General features: G+C 42.2%; 1 protein-coding gene across 2 annotated transcripts in view; it reads left to right on the top strand.

Annotated features, from left to right (window-relative positions):
• Window positions 1–13,108, top strand: part of svep1 (sushi, von Willebrand factor type A, EGF and pentraxin domain containing 1) — a 90,209-nt gene that overhangs the window by 34,795 nt on the left and 42,306 nt on the right. For both annotated transcript variants that reach the window (XM_056268609.1, XM_056268610.1), the window contains exons 4-5: window positions 8,737–8,895; window positions 9,039–9,218. In XM_056268609.1, the coding sequence (XP_056124584.1) occupies window positions 8,737–8,895; window positions 9,039–9,218 (339 nt within the window). The remainder of the gene's footprint in view (window positions 1–8,736; window positions 8,896–9,038; window positions 9,219–13,108) is intronic.

Raw genomic sequence — 13,108 nt, forward strand, 5'->3', positions numbered from 1 at the left:
CTTTCATAGTTTGATTTTGCCTAACTGTTTTGAATGAAGTCATCCTTCTTAACCCTACTGGACTTTCATCAGCGTAGTTGAGTAAGAAAAGAGCCCGATATAGGCCACTGATCTCGTGCTAGACTTGGACTGTTGTGGCATCATCTGATGTACTGTATATTGGTAAATGCAAACTGCAACAAATATTTTTTTTTTTTGATGAATATGTGATGACGCTTGCCATGTAAAACTCCCTGCCATGATGCTAGGGTGTTGTGTGTGGTTGCAAGGGTATTGCAAGTTGGTTGTAAGGGAGGCTTAGGTGTTCGATAGGTCAAAAGAGCCAAGCCACGTCATTCACATTCAGATCAAATATGTCTTTTGTCCCAGATTCAAGACTATGAATGGTTTCAACCGTTTTGTCATTAAACAAAGCTAATAACGCATAACTTAGAAAGGTAAAAGCATACAGTACCTTAAAGGGGTGTTATAATACCCTTTTCACAAGATATAAAATAAATCTCTGATGTCCCCAGAGTGTTAATGTGAAGTTTTAGCTCAAAATACCCCACAGATAGTTTTATATAGCATGTTAAAGTTGTTACTTTTTGAGGGTGAGCAAAAACGCACTGTTTTTGTGTCTGTCCCTTTAAATGCAAATGAGCAGCTGCTCCCGGCACAGAGGGCGGAGCTTCAACAGCTTGCACTCACACAGACATGCACTGAAAATTTCCAAAACTTTTAGCCTTTTATGTACAAACCGGAGTCAGAAAGATGGAGAGACTCAAGAAGAAGTGACAACATGCAGGCAACATTTCTGAATGGTTAGTTGATGATATTATGTAGCTGATGTGGAGTTAACTATCTTCTAGTCATTGATTAGCATATTCTGTCATGATAATCTATAAATCGTGTTCTGGAGGCAGGGTTTATGTAAATTTTAGGGTTGGTGATGTCAGTAACTCGGGATGAATGTTGTGTAGTCCCTACCAGCCGTTTGTTGTAGTCCATAAAAAGCAATTTCTTTAAAATAAAATATCTCCCTTTGCTTTGAACTTTGAGTGTCATAACTTTGCAGATGTTGTTTATGCTCAAACAGCAACATTACACACTAACTAAAGTTAGAAAAGTGAAATCATAATCAACCACCCCTCAACCATATTTCTATTTGTTAAAGGGGTCCCCTTTAAAGGAGAACTCCGGCGCAAAATGAACCCTTTGGGTGTAATAACACATTGGTACAGACTAAATCGTTCCCTGAGATTTGTTTTCATGATAATCGAATATAAAGAGTTTTATCTCTAAAAACAGTTTAGCTTATAACGCTAGTATATTGGGCATCGAGTAAGCAAAAAGAGATCGCTAGTTAATACCATTAACAAGGCTCAAATTAGCCCCACACTAACACGGCAGCATAATGAGTGTCCTTACATGCAAAACGAAGCATTGAGAACTTTGTAAGTGTATAGACAGTTTAATAAGAAGATACTTTACACAGACAGTACAGTTAGCGTATACAGACAGGAGCCATCTTGGAAAAAAGTCTCGATCAATCGAACCACGAAGGTGAGCGAACAGTACGTGTAGATATTGAAGATAAGATAAATTATATTTATTTTTTTATTTTCTCTGTTGCGTTCAGTGCTTCTCTTATGCGCTCAGTGCTTTCTTCCGGAAACAACGGACCATATGAGATTCCAAGTCACAGTTCAGCTCACGTATCACCGTGTTCGTGGTTTGACTGATCGAGACTGTTTTCCAAGATGGCTCCTGTCTGTATGCGCTAACTGTACTGTCTGTGTAAAGTATCTTCTTATTAAACTGTCTATACACTTACAAAGTTCTCAATGCTTCGATTTGCATGTAAGGACACTCATTATGCTGCCGTGTTAGTGTGGGGCTAATTTGAGCCTTGTTAATGGTATTAACTAGCGATCTATTTTTGCTTACTCGATGCCCAATATACTAGCGTTATAAGCTAAACTGTTTTTAGAGATAAAACTCTTTACATTCGATTATCATGAAAACAAATCTCAGGGAACGATTTAGTCTGTACCAATGTGTTATTACACCCGAGGTTCATTTTGCACTGGAGTTCTCCTTTAACAAATAGAAATATGACACGTCCATAGCACGGCTGGTTTGGGACAGGTTATGTGCCTAAGTTTAATACTTAGAGGTTAGAGGTTTATTCAAATCAAATACTGAATGAGAAATAATGACGCTAATGTAATGCTAGAATAATGCTAGATACTAGTGTGCCTGTCATTCAACCAATGTTATCATTTGGTATATTGTCAAAAAATTATATTTCAATTCTTTCTGGGATTTTGTCAAAAACGATAATTAGATGTTATTTTGCTAAGTGTGTGTTTGTGCTGGTACCTTGACTGATTAATTTATTATATAATATATAATTTATTTTTTTAAAGGAAGTTATACTTCAAATATCAATCTAAAACTGCCAGTAGGTGGCGGAAAGTCTGTCTTGAGTTATTCATTCAACCGAATTGTTTAAATCGCTGATTCATTCTGAAACAAAACAAGTGAACAAGACACATAACGGTTTTGTTGTGGCTTTGTTTGGAACTATTTTCATTGGCAAAATAGAGCAAAAACAGACAATATTGGCAATATAGGCCCTGTTTCACAGACAGGGCTTAGATTAAGCCAGGGTTAGACCTTTGTTCAATTTAAGGCATTTACATTTTATTTTATAAACGTGCCTTAGAAAAAAACATTACTGGTGTGCATCTTGAGACAAAACCATGGCACTGACATTTTTTAAGATATGTCATTGCAAGTTGTTTGCAGTTAAAACAGCTCAAACATGCATTTTAGTCCAGGACTAGCTTAAGCCTTGTCTGTGAAACCGAGGGATTGTGTCTTAAAACAACAATTACGATATTATCTTTGACAATATCGCACACCCCTATATTATAAGCCTGAAATACAACAACTGTGTTCATAAAATTGACAGGTTTTATGTTACTGTGTATCTTTAAATGCTTTACAAAAATGCAAAATTACAAAAAAATGCATGATTAGTCTTCTAAAGTACTCCTGAAAAAATAATTTGAACCCAGTTACTTTGGAATTCCTTTTTCGGATAAAGGAGGATGGTTGCTCAACTCTTGGACTGCTCTGCTCCAGGATGTCTTGGCCAAAAAGAGCAGATGCCTCTGCATCTCAGGACAAAGGTTCAGAGTCAATTGGGTTCAGATTAAAGTGAAGATTTTAGTTTGTTCCTGAAAGACAGGCATTTGAAGGTTTCTAAATGAGGTGTCTTGGTTATTGAGACATTGCGTTGTTATGCTGACCTCACGTCCGTTTTTCACTCTCAGTGGAAATGAGTAATGGCTAGATATTTGAAGTGACTGCCGGTCTGAGGTCAGTGGCTCCTATCTGGAGCAGCTTAATGCCTCAGTGACAAATTAAGAATTCCTCAGCCTGCCACTGTGTGGTAAACTGTGTTGATTAATACCTTTGGAAAAAGGAGGCAAGTTTATAGGTTGTAGAAACTGTGTGATCTTGTAAAGTAACTTTTACTTTGGGTCATAAATAGACACTTGTGCTTACGGGAGGAGGCATGTGCATGACCATAAATTTGCTTGTTAGGAGCTGTGCGTGTGTGTGTTGACTGTAAACTGGCTGCAATTAGGGGCAACAGCAGGTGGGGGTGACAAATGGGATTTTGTGAAAAGAGTCAGTAGCTGAACCTAACGAACCTAGCAAGTGTTCTTCTCCCATCTTTCTATTTTTCTTCCTTTACTTTTTATTTCCCCCTTTACCCTTGCCAATTACAGAGTAGCTCACTTTGTCAGTGTATCCAGTTATAAAAAGAGATTTACAGTATGGCCAAACAGTCCTATTTAATTCCGCTCTGATTCCATTCTTGAGAATGACCTGCGAGTGTCACACCGGACCGGGATCCTGTAATGGTTATTCTGCCCTCTATTTCGCCTTCACTGCCATTAAAAAATCCCATTGTAAATGTTTTATGATACCTGCTCTGGCTTTAAAGGCTTACTATGAAAGTACAACCCTATTTTCTCTCCTATTTCGTTCTTTATTTTTCTGTCAGTTCAACTCTTCACCTCTCCCAATGTCATGTCATTATTTCCTTTTAATTTGTCAATTGTGCCTTCTAGGTTTGTAAGTTTGTGTCTGTGCGCATGTGTAAGGTAGACAAAAAGAGATGAGTAGTGAGTGTGTGTTGCATCCTTTCCCCCTTCATCTCTGTCCATCAGGAGGCCCCTCTCTCAAAACCATGCTATAACTCACTGCAGATAAGGGTCTTTGCTACTGAACCTCATACCCTTTGCCACAAGTTGACCTATACACCCGAGAGAAGTTTTTCGGGAAGAAATTTACCGAAATGGGATTTAGAATGATATGAGAGTAAGTAAATGATGACGGAAGTTTCATTAGGTGAACTAATTTGTTAAAAGTTGACTAGAGTGACAACACATAAACACATAAAGATTTCTGCTTTCCAGAATCCAGATCTGAGCACAGATGGAAACAGGAAATCTTTTGTCACGACACAAAGCATAACAATTGCATTTGAGGTTGACCTCATGTTCAAACCCTTAACAAAGGGGAAAGGATGAGATCCAAATAAACATGCAGAGTGACATTTTTGTGGCTGAAAACAGGAGAATGTGGTGAACCGATGGTAGCATGAATGGTGATGTCATTAAGAACACAATCGTTCATAAGGTGCATCTGTTGCATCCTGTGGTTGGCAGATGTGGATTATTGTTTATTACCATAATCTTTTGCCATACACACACTCGATCAGGTAAAGACAGGTCATTGTGTCCAATTTTTGCTGCTTATGAGAAGTGTAAGTTGTATATTCTATATTGTTTTTACATCTGCATTGCATCTACAACCTGCTTTTAGAATACTGAATTTATATTTTAAAGTATTTTTTTTTCTACAAGAAGCCCATAGCATGATGAAGTTGTTTATTATCTGTGCCACTAAGAGCAGACATGATTGAAGTTGTTCAGAATAATTCTAGTGGGGCTTGTAATATGGGTGAACTCTAAAATTACCCTGTGTCCACATTTTCTTTGATTCCCAAACTTCTTTGTCCATGTTTTGGACATGTTGAATCATGACAAATGTCAGCCATGGGCTATATCCATTTGGCTGTATTTTTATTATGCAAAATGCTGTTTTATGCTACATTAAGCATTGCCATTGTCAGGAATTACATGGTGTTTCAGTTGGGTTTGACTTTTACAACATCACCAGAAACTCAAAATATACCAAACTTCCATGGCCACTCAATCGCCTGACATGCTAAAGACATGCTAGCACTGTAAACCTCCTCCTTCCCCGTCCTAGTTCACTCTCTCTTCTTACTCACATCCTTTCTTTGGACTGTAAGTTCTTGTCCATCTGTTGGGTTGACATCCTCTTTCTCTCTTTCATTTTGGGTTTGTGGAAGGACAAGGGTTTTGAACTGATTGCCTTAGAGTTATGAGACATGCAGCCAGGAAAGAGCAGTCCAAATTACCACCAATACAGGACTTAGCCGCTGTACTTGTGAAGTTCTTATTTTAAACCTGTAAAAACTCATTAAAATATATAGCTAAAGGTTCCAGGTCGCAACAAGTTTCTACCACATCATTATCAAAGACTAGCTTATCCTGACATAACCTGATATACAACAGAGCTACACATTCACTATTATACACATGCTAATGTTAGCTGTTTACTTTGGAATATTTTAAAAGGGACTTGTCATGGCCATTAGAGAATATTATAACATTTACACATATCATTTACATTACATTTATGAATTTAGCTTTTATCCAGAGTGACTTACAAAAGAGCAACACAAGCAATTTGTCTCAGAGCCAACAATATTCAATGTGTACAATGCTAGGTTTATTAGAAAGTTAGATTAGGAAACAAGCTAGAGCAGAGGTGAATTGTGTGTGTGTGTGTCTGTGTGTGTGTGTGTGTGTGCCTTGGTTTAAGGTTGTAGTGGTTAAGTTTCTGTTGAAAAGGTGTGTCTTCAGCTGCTTCATATCACAGAAATGACAGGCTAAAGTTTCATGAGGTAATTGTATAGGTGCATGTGCTTTAAACACTACAACTGTGCTAATGATTCAGACGGTAGCTTAATCTTTTCTGAAAAGAGTTGCTTTTACTATAGGCCTTTATCACAGTCTGTGTGTCATCACATCTGGCTCTAATTAGGAGTGTAATAGAATTTCCGCCTGCATTATTGTCAATGGACGGACGCCAGTTTTGAGAAGAAAATTAAATGAATTGTCAGCGCTGCCAGTGCTGCCAGTCATAAGATTAATGAGCAGCACGCAGCTTAAGTTTTTGCCAGAAGAATAATCAGACTGATTTAATTTAATTTTGTTTATTTTTGCATTATATTACAACCCATTATTGTCTACAGTATAATCTTATCCCATCATTGCACTCAAACACGGAGGATATGGCTCGTTTACGATGATCAATCCAGTTATTTTTTAATAATGGAAATATTCCTTTATTTAAACAACTTCAATTTGATCTAATTATTGATGATTGCATCGTAAAGTAAGTGCCTGAAAAAATGCACCACATTCAGGATGACCTGCGCGCTCCCATTTAAATCATGAAATATGCATATAACATATCAAATAACTGAGGTTGGTGTCTTTAAAAGTATTTGTGATGAATTTTAAATAAATAAATCACAACAACAGTCCCGTGCTATGGGCACAGCCATTTATACAGGCTGCAGCGGAAGTGTGATGTCAGACCGGATTTCGGTTTGGTTTGATTGGTGTAATTTAACAGACAATGTATAAATACTTTTGTCACTTTAGTGTATTTCATTTGACAAAATACAGCGTACGTTTGCTAGCTATTTGTAACATATTGGTAAGCATAATGTCTATGAACACTTTCATTAAACCAGGTCAGTGTAAAATGTCTGGAAGAATGTATTTGCAAGCAATTCGACTTTCCAATGAAGATGTTTCACCACCCATCTCAATGACTTCATCAGCTGTTGGATTCTGGGGAATTCCAGTGTGACAAAATGTCTTCAATAGACGCATTAAAACATCAGGGCATGTGTGTAAAGGTGGTAAAATTTAAAAACCAGTTGCTTAACATTTTTCCAAGCACTTTTTTGAGAAAGAAAACCAATCATCTTTCCAGCTTTCTGATTTCTCCTCCTATCTAACTTATTCCATCCATCCATCTGTATGTCTGTTTCTCTCACTTAAGCACAGATGCACATTTTTTCATTGGTTTTGGTTGTATTCCTGTCTTGCATTCTTTTTCACCATCTGTCTGTTTACTTCTCTCTTCCTGTCTCAGTTTCACTGTCAATCTCTCAGTTCTTCTTACATAAATTCCACCATCTGCTTGTCTGTTTGTGTCTTTGTGTTTGCTAGCTTTTCTTTCTCTCTGTCTTTTTGCCATGTGCCCAACTGCCTGTCCTTTGGGCCCAGTGTTTCAGAGCGGATGGCCACCCATCAGCACCAGTTTATAGAACCCGTCTTCCCTCATCAAAACTCAGAATAGCACAGCATTGCAACTGTTTCAAAAGCAGCTGGGTGTTATTTGCATGAAAAATGACCAAAGTGAAATATTAGAAATGATGCCAAGGATACTGGGAGGAAACCTTATTTACTCTTGCATATTGCATGTTATATAACCAGTGAAACAAAACGGTGGTTGTCTGACTAGCCGCTCGAGCTGTCAGCTCAGTGATTGACGGGAGTCCATTACTAATATCAACTACACGTGCAAAGGGAAATTTAAGTTAGATGTGGGTTTTGTTGCTTAATTGACCAGATAGTCTGTCAAGATGACAAGATTCTTCTACAGTAGGTACCATTGGAGGGAAGGAGAGATGGACAGAGAGAGGAGAAAGAATGTGACTGATTTTTAAATGATGAAAAAAGTGACCCATTACCTGAATTTAATCTCCAACTGGGGTCCAAACAAAGTGTTTTTTCTCCAACTTTGACTAAGTTGAGATTTCTGGCTGACTGAACAGAGCAGCTATTGATAAAGAGTGTCTGGGTTGTTCCTCCCTCCACAAGTGAAATGTCTTTGATATTTTACATGTGCTTATGTGGGGAGGTTTGTAGGTATTTCAGCCAAAATGGTTCCAGTGAAAAACACATCATTTACTTTTCTAAATAGTCTGAAAAATACTCTTGGAATTTAATGAATCCTGTCTTAACCTCCAAAACATACTGTATGTGTCATTTAAGAATTGGAAAGTTAGTGCTGGGGAGTCTTTCATTTCAGTAACATGTTATCTGACACCACATTTTACCACAAGGGTTTGTGTCTAGTGTTTGACGAATCCATTGGGATGATTTAATTTGCTTGTGGCATGTATACCAAAAAAGGTCTATATAATGTGCCATAAATGAATTTGCAGATGGATCATATTTGCGGAAACATTTAATTGCATCATTAAACATTTCAAACATTTTAAGTTACATTTTTAACATTGTCTTTTTGATCAGGGACTTGGTTCTATTCATTGATTATTGATTTGGATGGTGGCAGATCTAAACATTTTGGTTAAACATTACGAGGCTAAAAAAAGAAAGAAAGATAAACATGGATTCTTGTTCACAATAAGATCAATAACATGCATTTAGAAAATGTGAATTTAGAAAGATGAATTTCCATTTCATACCAACTTTAAGTCATTTCTATCAAGCTCGCTCTTTCTTTGACCATTTTTATTTCAATTTTTTTCTTTCTCAGCTTGTCCCTCTGGCACATATAAACCTGAATCAGTTTCTGGAGGTGCGAGTACCTGCCTGCCCTGCCCAGACCCTCATCACACATCCAGACCTGGGAGTACAGATGTATCAGACTGTGTGTGTACGGAAGGCTACAGACCACACAACAACACATGCCAAGGTGCTGATCTATCTGCATTATTTTTTTTAACCATACATCTGCTATCATTTGTTTATAGATATGTCTGTATGCGTGTCCTTTCAAACACAAAATATAATCATATAAATCTCCTACTCTCTTGTTCTCTATTCTCCCTACTGCAGTGGTGGTCTGTCCAGTTCTCTCTCCTCCAGAGAATGGCTTCTTCATCCAGAATGTGTGTAATAATCAGTTTAACTCTGCATGTGGGGTGCGCTGTCTCACGGGCTTTGACCTGCAGGGAGATGGAATCAGACTTTGCCAGCCAGACGGGAGCTGGTCAGGAGTTCAGCCAAACTGCAGAGGTGAGAGAGGGGGGGGTGGGCACACCTGGGACCGGTTGCATGAAAGCTAGTAAGTGGTTTGATTTAAAGGCATCCCTGAGGGGGAAAAAATCCTTGAGGGAAGGAATTTCTTTAAGAGCGTTGCAACAAACGTCTTAACCGTCACCCTTACCTAAGTGTTTATACTAAGCATTTTGCGATAGTTTCTGGCAAAACATGACAATGCAGAAGCGGTTGCTACAATAAACAGAACATAGCGGACCACTGACTTTTAGACAATTTAAACATTTACTAAACTATACAGCAGTACTTCAATATTTGAGTTTAGGATTATTAAAGGGGGTCTGATGGATGACACAGAGCATCCTAAAATTTGAGCACATTGTTTCTATGAGTGTACACACACTGACAGCGTCCAGCTACGACACATGAGGATGGTCAGAATCCTGCCACGCCACTCACATAGTTTTCCAATAAATTACATTATATTTGTACTCAATCTTCGACGCCACTTTGCCTGTATGGTGATTAGATTCACTGATTTTGCCCTCTTGAACTTAAGCACGAAAGTACAGAATGGTGCATCCGGTGTTCGTGGTCCTAGCAGCGACGCAGCTCATCACCTAGTCCTGTGTGCTAATGAGCTTTCCAAAAAAAAAAAACTGGACTAAGGACAAAAAAACCTGTTCTTTGAGAAGACGAGGGGAAACACCCAACCCAAGCCTGCTGCTATAATCAGTCACTCTTGCACATGAACGACGAAAGCCTCAGTGGAAGTGATGAAAAATATGAAAATGTTGTTGTTCAGTCAATTTTGTTTCGGACAATACACATTTCATGTCATACTTTCAATAGGCGTATTTTGATCAATAAAAAAGCACATTGATACTTTCTCCTTAATTTACACGAAATCATCCATCGTGCTTGAGTTCAGCAGGTGACTTGAGGGACCTGTTTTGGTCCCTTAAAGTTTAGGGCTAAATGGCTTCTAAGGACTTTGTTGCAACGGATAAATAAGTACGTAGTTAAGGGAAAATACTTAATGGCAGCCTTGAGGTTCCTTAAGTGGACCCAGGTTTTTTCTAGCAACCTATGTTTCATTAAGCCGGGTGCACACTGTACAATTTTTAACAGTCCTTTACAACTGTTGTTTATCAGACTATACAAACATGACTCCCGCTATAAGCCATGTCACACTGTGGAATGTGGAATAATGCCAGACTGTCAAGACACGTTAAAAACCGTTTTACATCAATCCGTGACACGTGGTCATTATTGCTGTGTGTGAACATATCAAACTAGTGATCAAAGACTAGATTTTTGCCTAGGATCCGAGGAATCTTTTAGGATTCACAAAATTAGTCTCAGATGGCCAAATTGTGGCCAAAATCGTACAGTGTGAACCCGGCTTAAGAGTACCCTTAAGCTTATAACGTCTCCGGTTACTTTCGTAACCTCGGTTCCCTGAAAGGCAAGGAACGAGACATTACGGGTGTCGTATATGGGAACTCCTCTCATCCAAGCACACTCCCAGGAATGTTGCAGTCTGGCTCGTTCACACTTTTCTGGACGTTCACCCTCAAACCAAGCAACTCCAGGTGTCGAAGGAGGGCTTCCACATGGCTGACCAGCATTTCTCTCGACTGCGCGAGAACCAGCCAGTCGTCCAGATAGTTCAAGACGCGCATCCCGCTCGATCTGAGGGGTGAAAGTGCCGCGTCCACGCATTTCGAAAACGTTCGGGGGGCTAGGGCTAGTCCAAACGGGAGCACCGTATATTGGTACACCGAATTTTCGAACGCAAACCTCAGGAATCGCCTGTGACGCTTTACTATCTGGATATGAAAGTAAGCGTCCTTTAAATCCACCGAAGCGAACCAATCCCCGGGGCGAATTTGCGCCAGGATTTGCTTCAGAGTAGTCATCCTGAAGGCGCGCTTGTGAAGCGCTCTGTTGACCGGTCTCAGATCCAGAATGGGGCGGAGACCCCCTCCTTTCTTCGGTACAACGAAGTAGCGGCTGTAGAATCCGTCCTCCCACTCTCTCGGGGGAACCGGTTCTATAGCCTTTTTTTCGAGCAAGCTGCACACTTCTTGCCTCAGCACGTGAGCGTTTTGGGGCAAAGTTAATGACTGAATTACGCCGCGGAAGCGGGGTGGTCTGCGTTTGAACTGAAGTGTGTATCCGCGCCGAATTATATTCAACACCCACGGCGAAATGCCCGGAATAGCTTCCCACGCTGCCTGAAAACGACTGAGTGTGGGCTGATCTAAACCTGCGGTCATCGCCGCTGCGGTCATCGCCGCTATGTGAGGGCTGGGAATATTTATTGCCCGTGACTCTGCGCTGCTCGAAGGCAGGGCGGGTAACACAGTGTGTGGTGCAAGAGGAGAAAAAAGCTCTGTTTGTGAAGTAGTGATCTGCTTTATTTTTGAACAAGAAACAACGTTGACAACATTCACAAAACAACTGCACGCGTCACTCGCAGAACGCCGAGGGACCAAGTGCATTAGAGCGCGCCGCTTGGACGCGGGGCCGACCTGGCGCTCTCTTCTCCTCTTGCCCGAGCGGTCAGGACGACTGCTTAGGCCTCGCAGGGGACGCGGTGGGCTTTCTGCGCGCGGCTGCGGCGGCGGCGGCGCCCTCCAAGGAATCACGTGGCTCATGGCTTTCGCTTTCTTCTGCGTCTCGGAGTAACGCTCAGTGACTTTCTCCACGGCGTCTCCGAACAGGCCTGCAGGGGAGATCGGTGCGTTCAGCAGCGTCTTCCTATCGGCCTCCTGTACGTCCGACAGGGTGAGCCACAGGTGTCTGTGGAGGACCACCAGGAACCCCATCGAACGGCCAATTGCTTGGGCCGAACACTTCGTGGCCAGGAGCGCGAGGTCCGTGGCCGAACGGAGATCTCGGATGGCGTCAGCGTCGATAGAGGCGGCGTCATCCAGAGACTTGAGTTGCTTAGCCTGCAGCACTTGGAGAACGGCCATGGCATGCAACGCAGAAACCCCCTCCCTCGCGGCACCGTAGGCCTTGTTCGCTTGGTGGGCCGTAAATCTGCAGGCTCGGGACGGCAGGCTGCGGTCCGAGCCCAGGGCGGGAGCCGACGGGCAGAGGTGCGCGGCGACGGTCTCCTCGACGGGGGGGATGCGGAGGTAGCCGTGGTCCCCCGCCTCGTCCACGGGGGCAAACATGGCTTGGGTGGAAGTGAGGGTGCGCGCCGATTGCGGGGCCACCCACGACTTCACCACGTGCTCATGCACGTCAGGAAAAAACGGTGTTCCTCTTTTCGAAGCGGCCTGACGGCAGCTCGATTGGAGGAACCACGTATCCAGTTTGCTCTTTGAAGGTTCGTCGGGAGCCTTCCACGACAGGTCCAGTTCCTCGACGGCCTTCGAGAGGATATGGAAGAGCTCGTCCTGCAGGTCCGCCGGGGTCTCTTGCTCCGCGGCCGTCCGCGATGCGGCCCGCTCCGCACCCCAGTCGTTCTCGGAGGCAGACAGAGACATGGAGTCGTCTTCCTCACTCGCCCCGAAGGAAACGAAGTCAGCGACCTCGCGAGGGGGCTGAAAGGTGGGGTCGGGAAAGCTCACCGGGGGACGAACCTCGACTCCGCGGTTGGGGGGGGCTACCAGCGGCTCAGTGGTGGCGGTAGGCCCGATCCCCGCTGCTGCGCGAGCCTCTTCCCTCCTGGCTTTGAGAGCTCGAAGAGACATGTCCGCGCAGTGGTCGCAGGACCCTCCGTCCCTGAGGGCTGACTCGGCGTGGGCCAGCCCCATACACGCGACGCAGAACAGGTGCGTGTCGGAGGGCAAGATGTGGCCCGAGCACAAGTTGCAGTTAGTTGCCATCGGATGCAGGAGACAGTGCAAGTATCTCGGCGCAACTTCAACGACGGCGAAATAATCCAAGTT

Source organism: Rhinichthys klamathensis, unplaced genomic scaffold, assembly GCF_029890125.1.
Source record: "Rhinichthys klamathensis goyatoka isolate OS25496 unplaced genomic scaffold, OSU_Roscu_1.1 h1tg000275l_1, whole genome shotgun sequence".
In the NCBI taxonomy this organism is placed as follows: domain Eukaryota; kingdom Metazoa; phylum Chordata; class Actinopteri; order Cypriniformes; family Leuciscidae; genus Rhinichthys; species Rhinichthys klamathensis.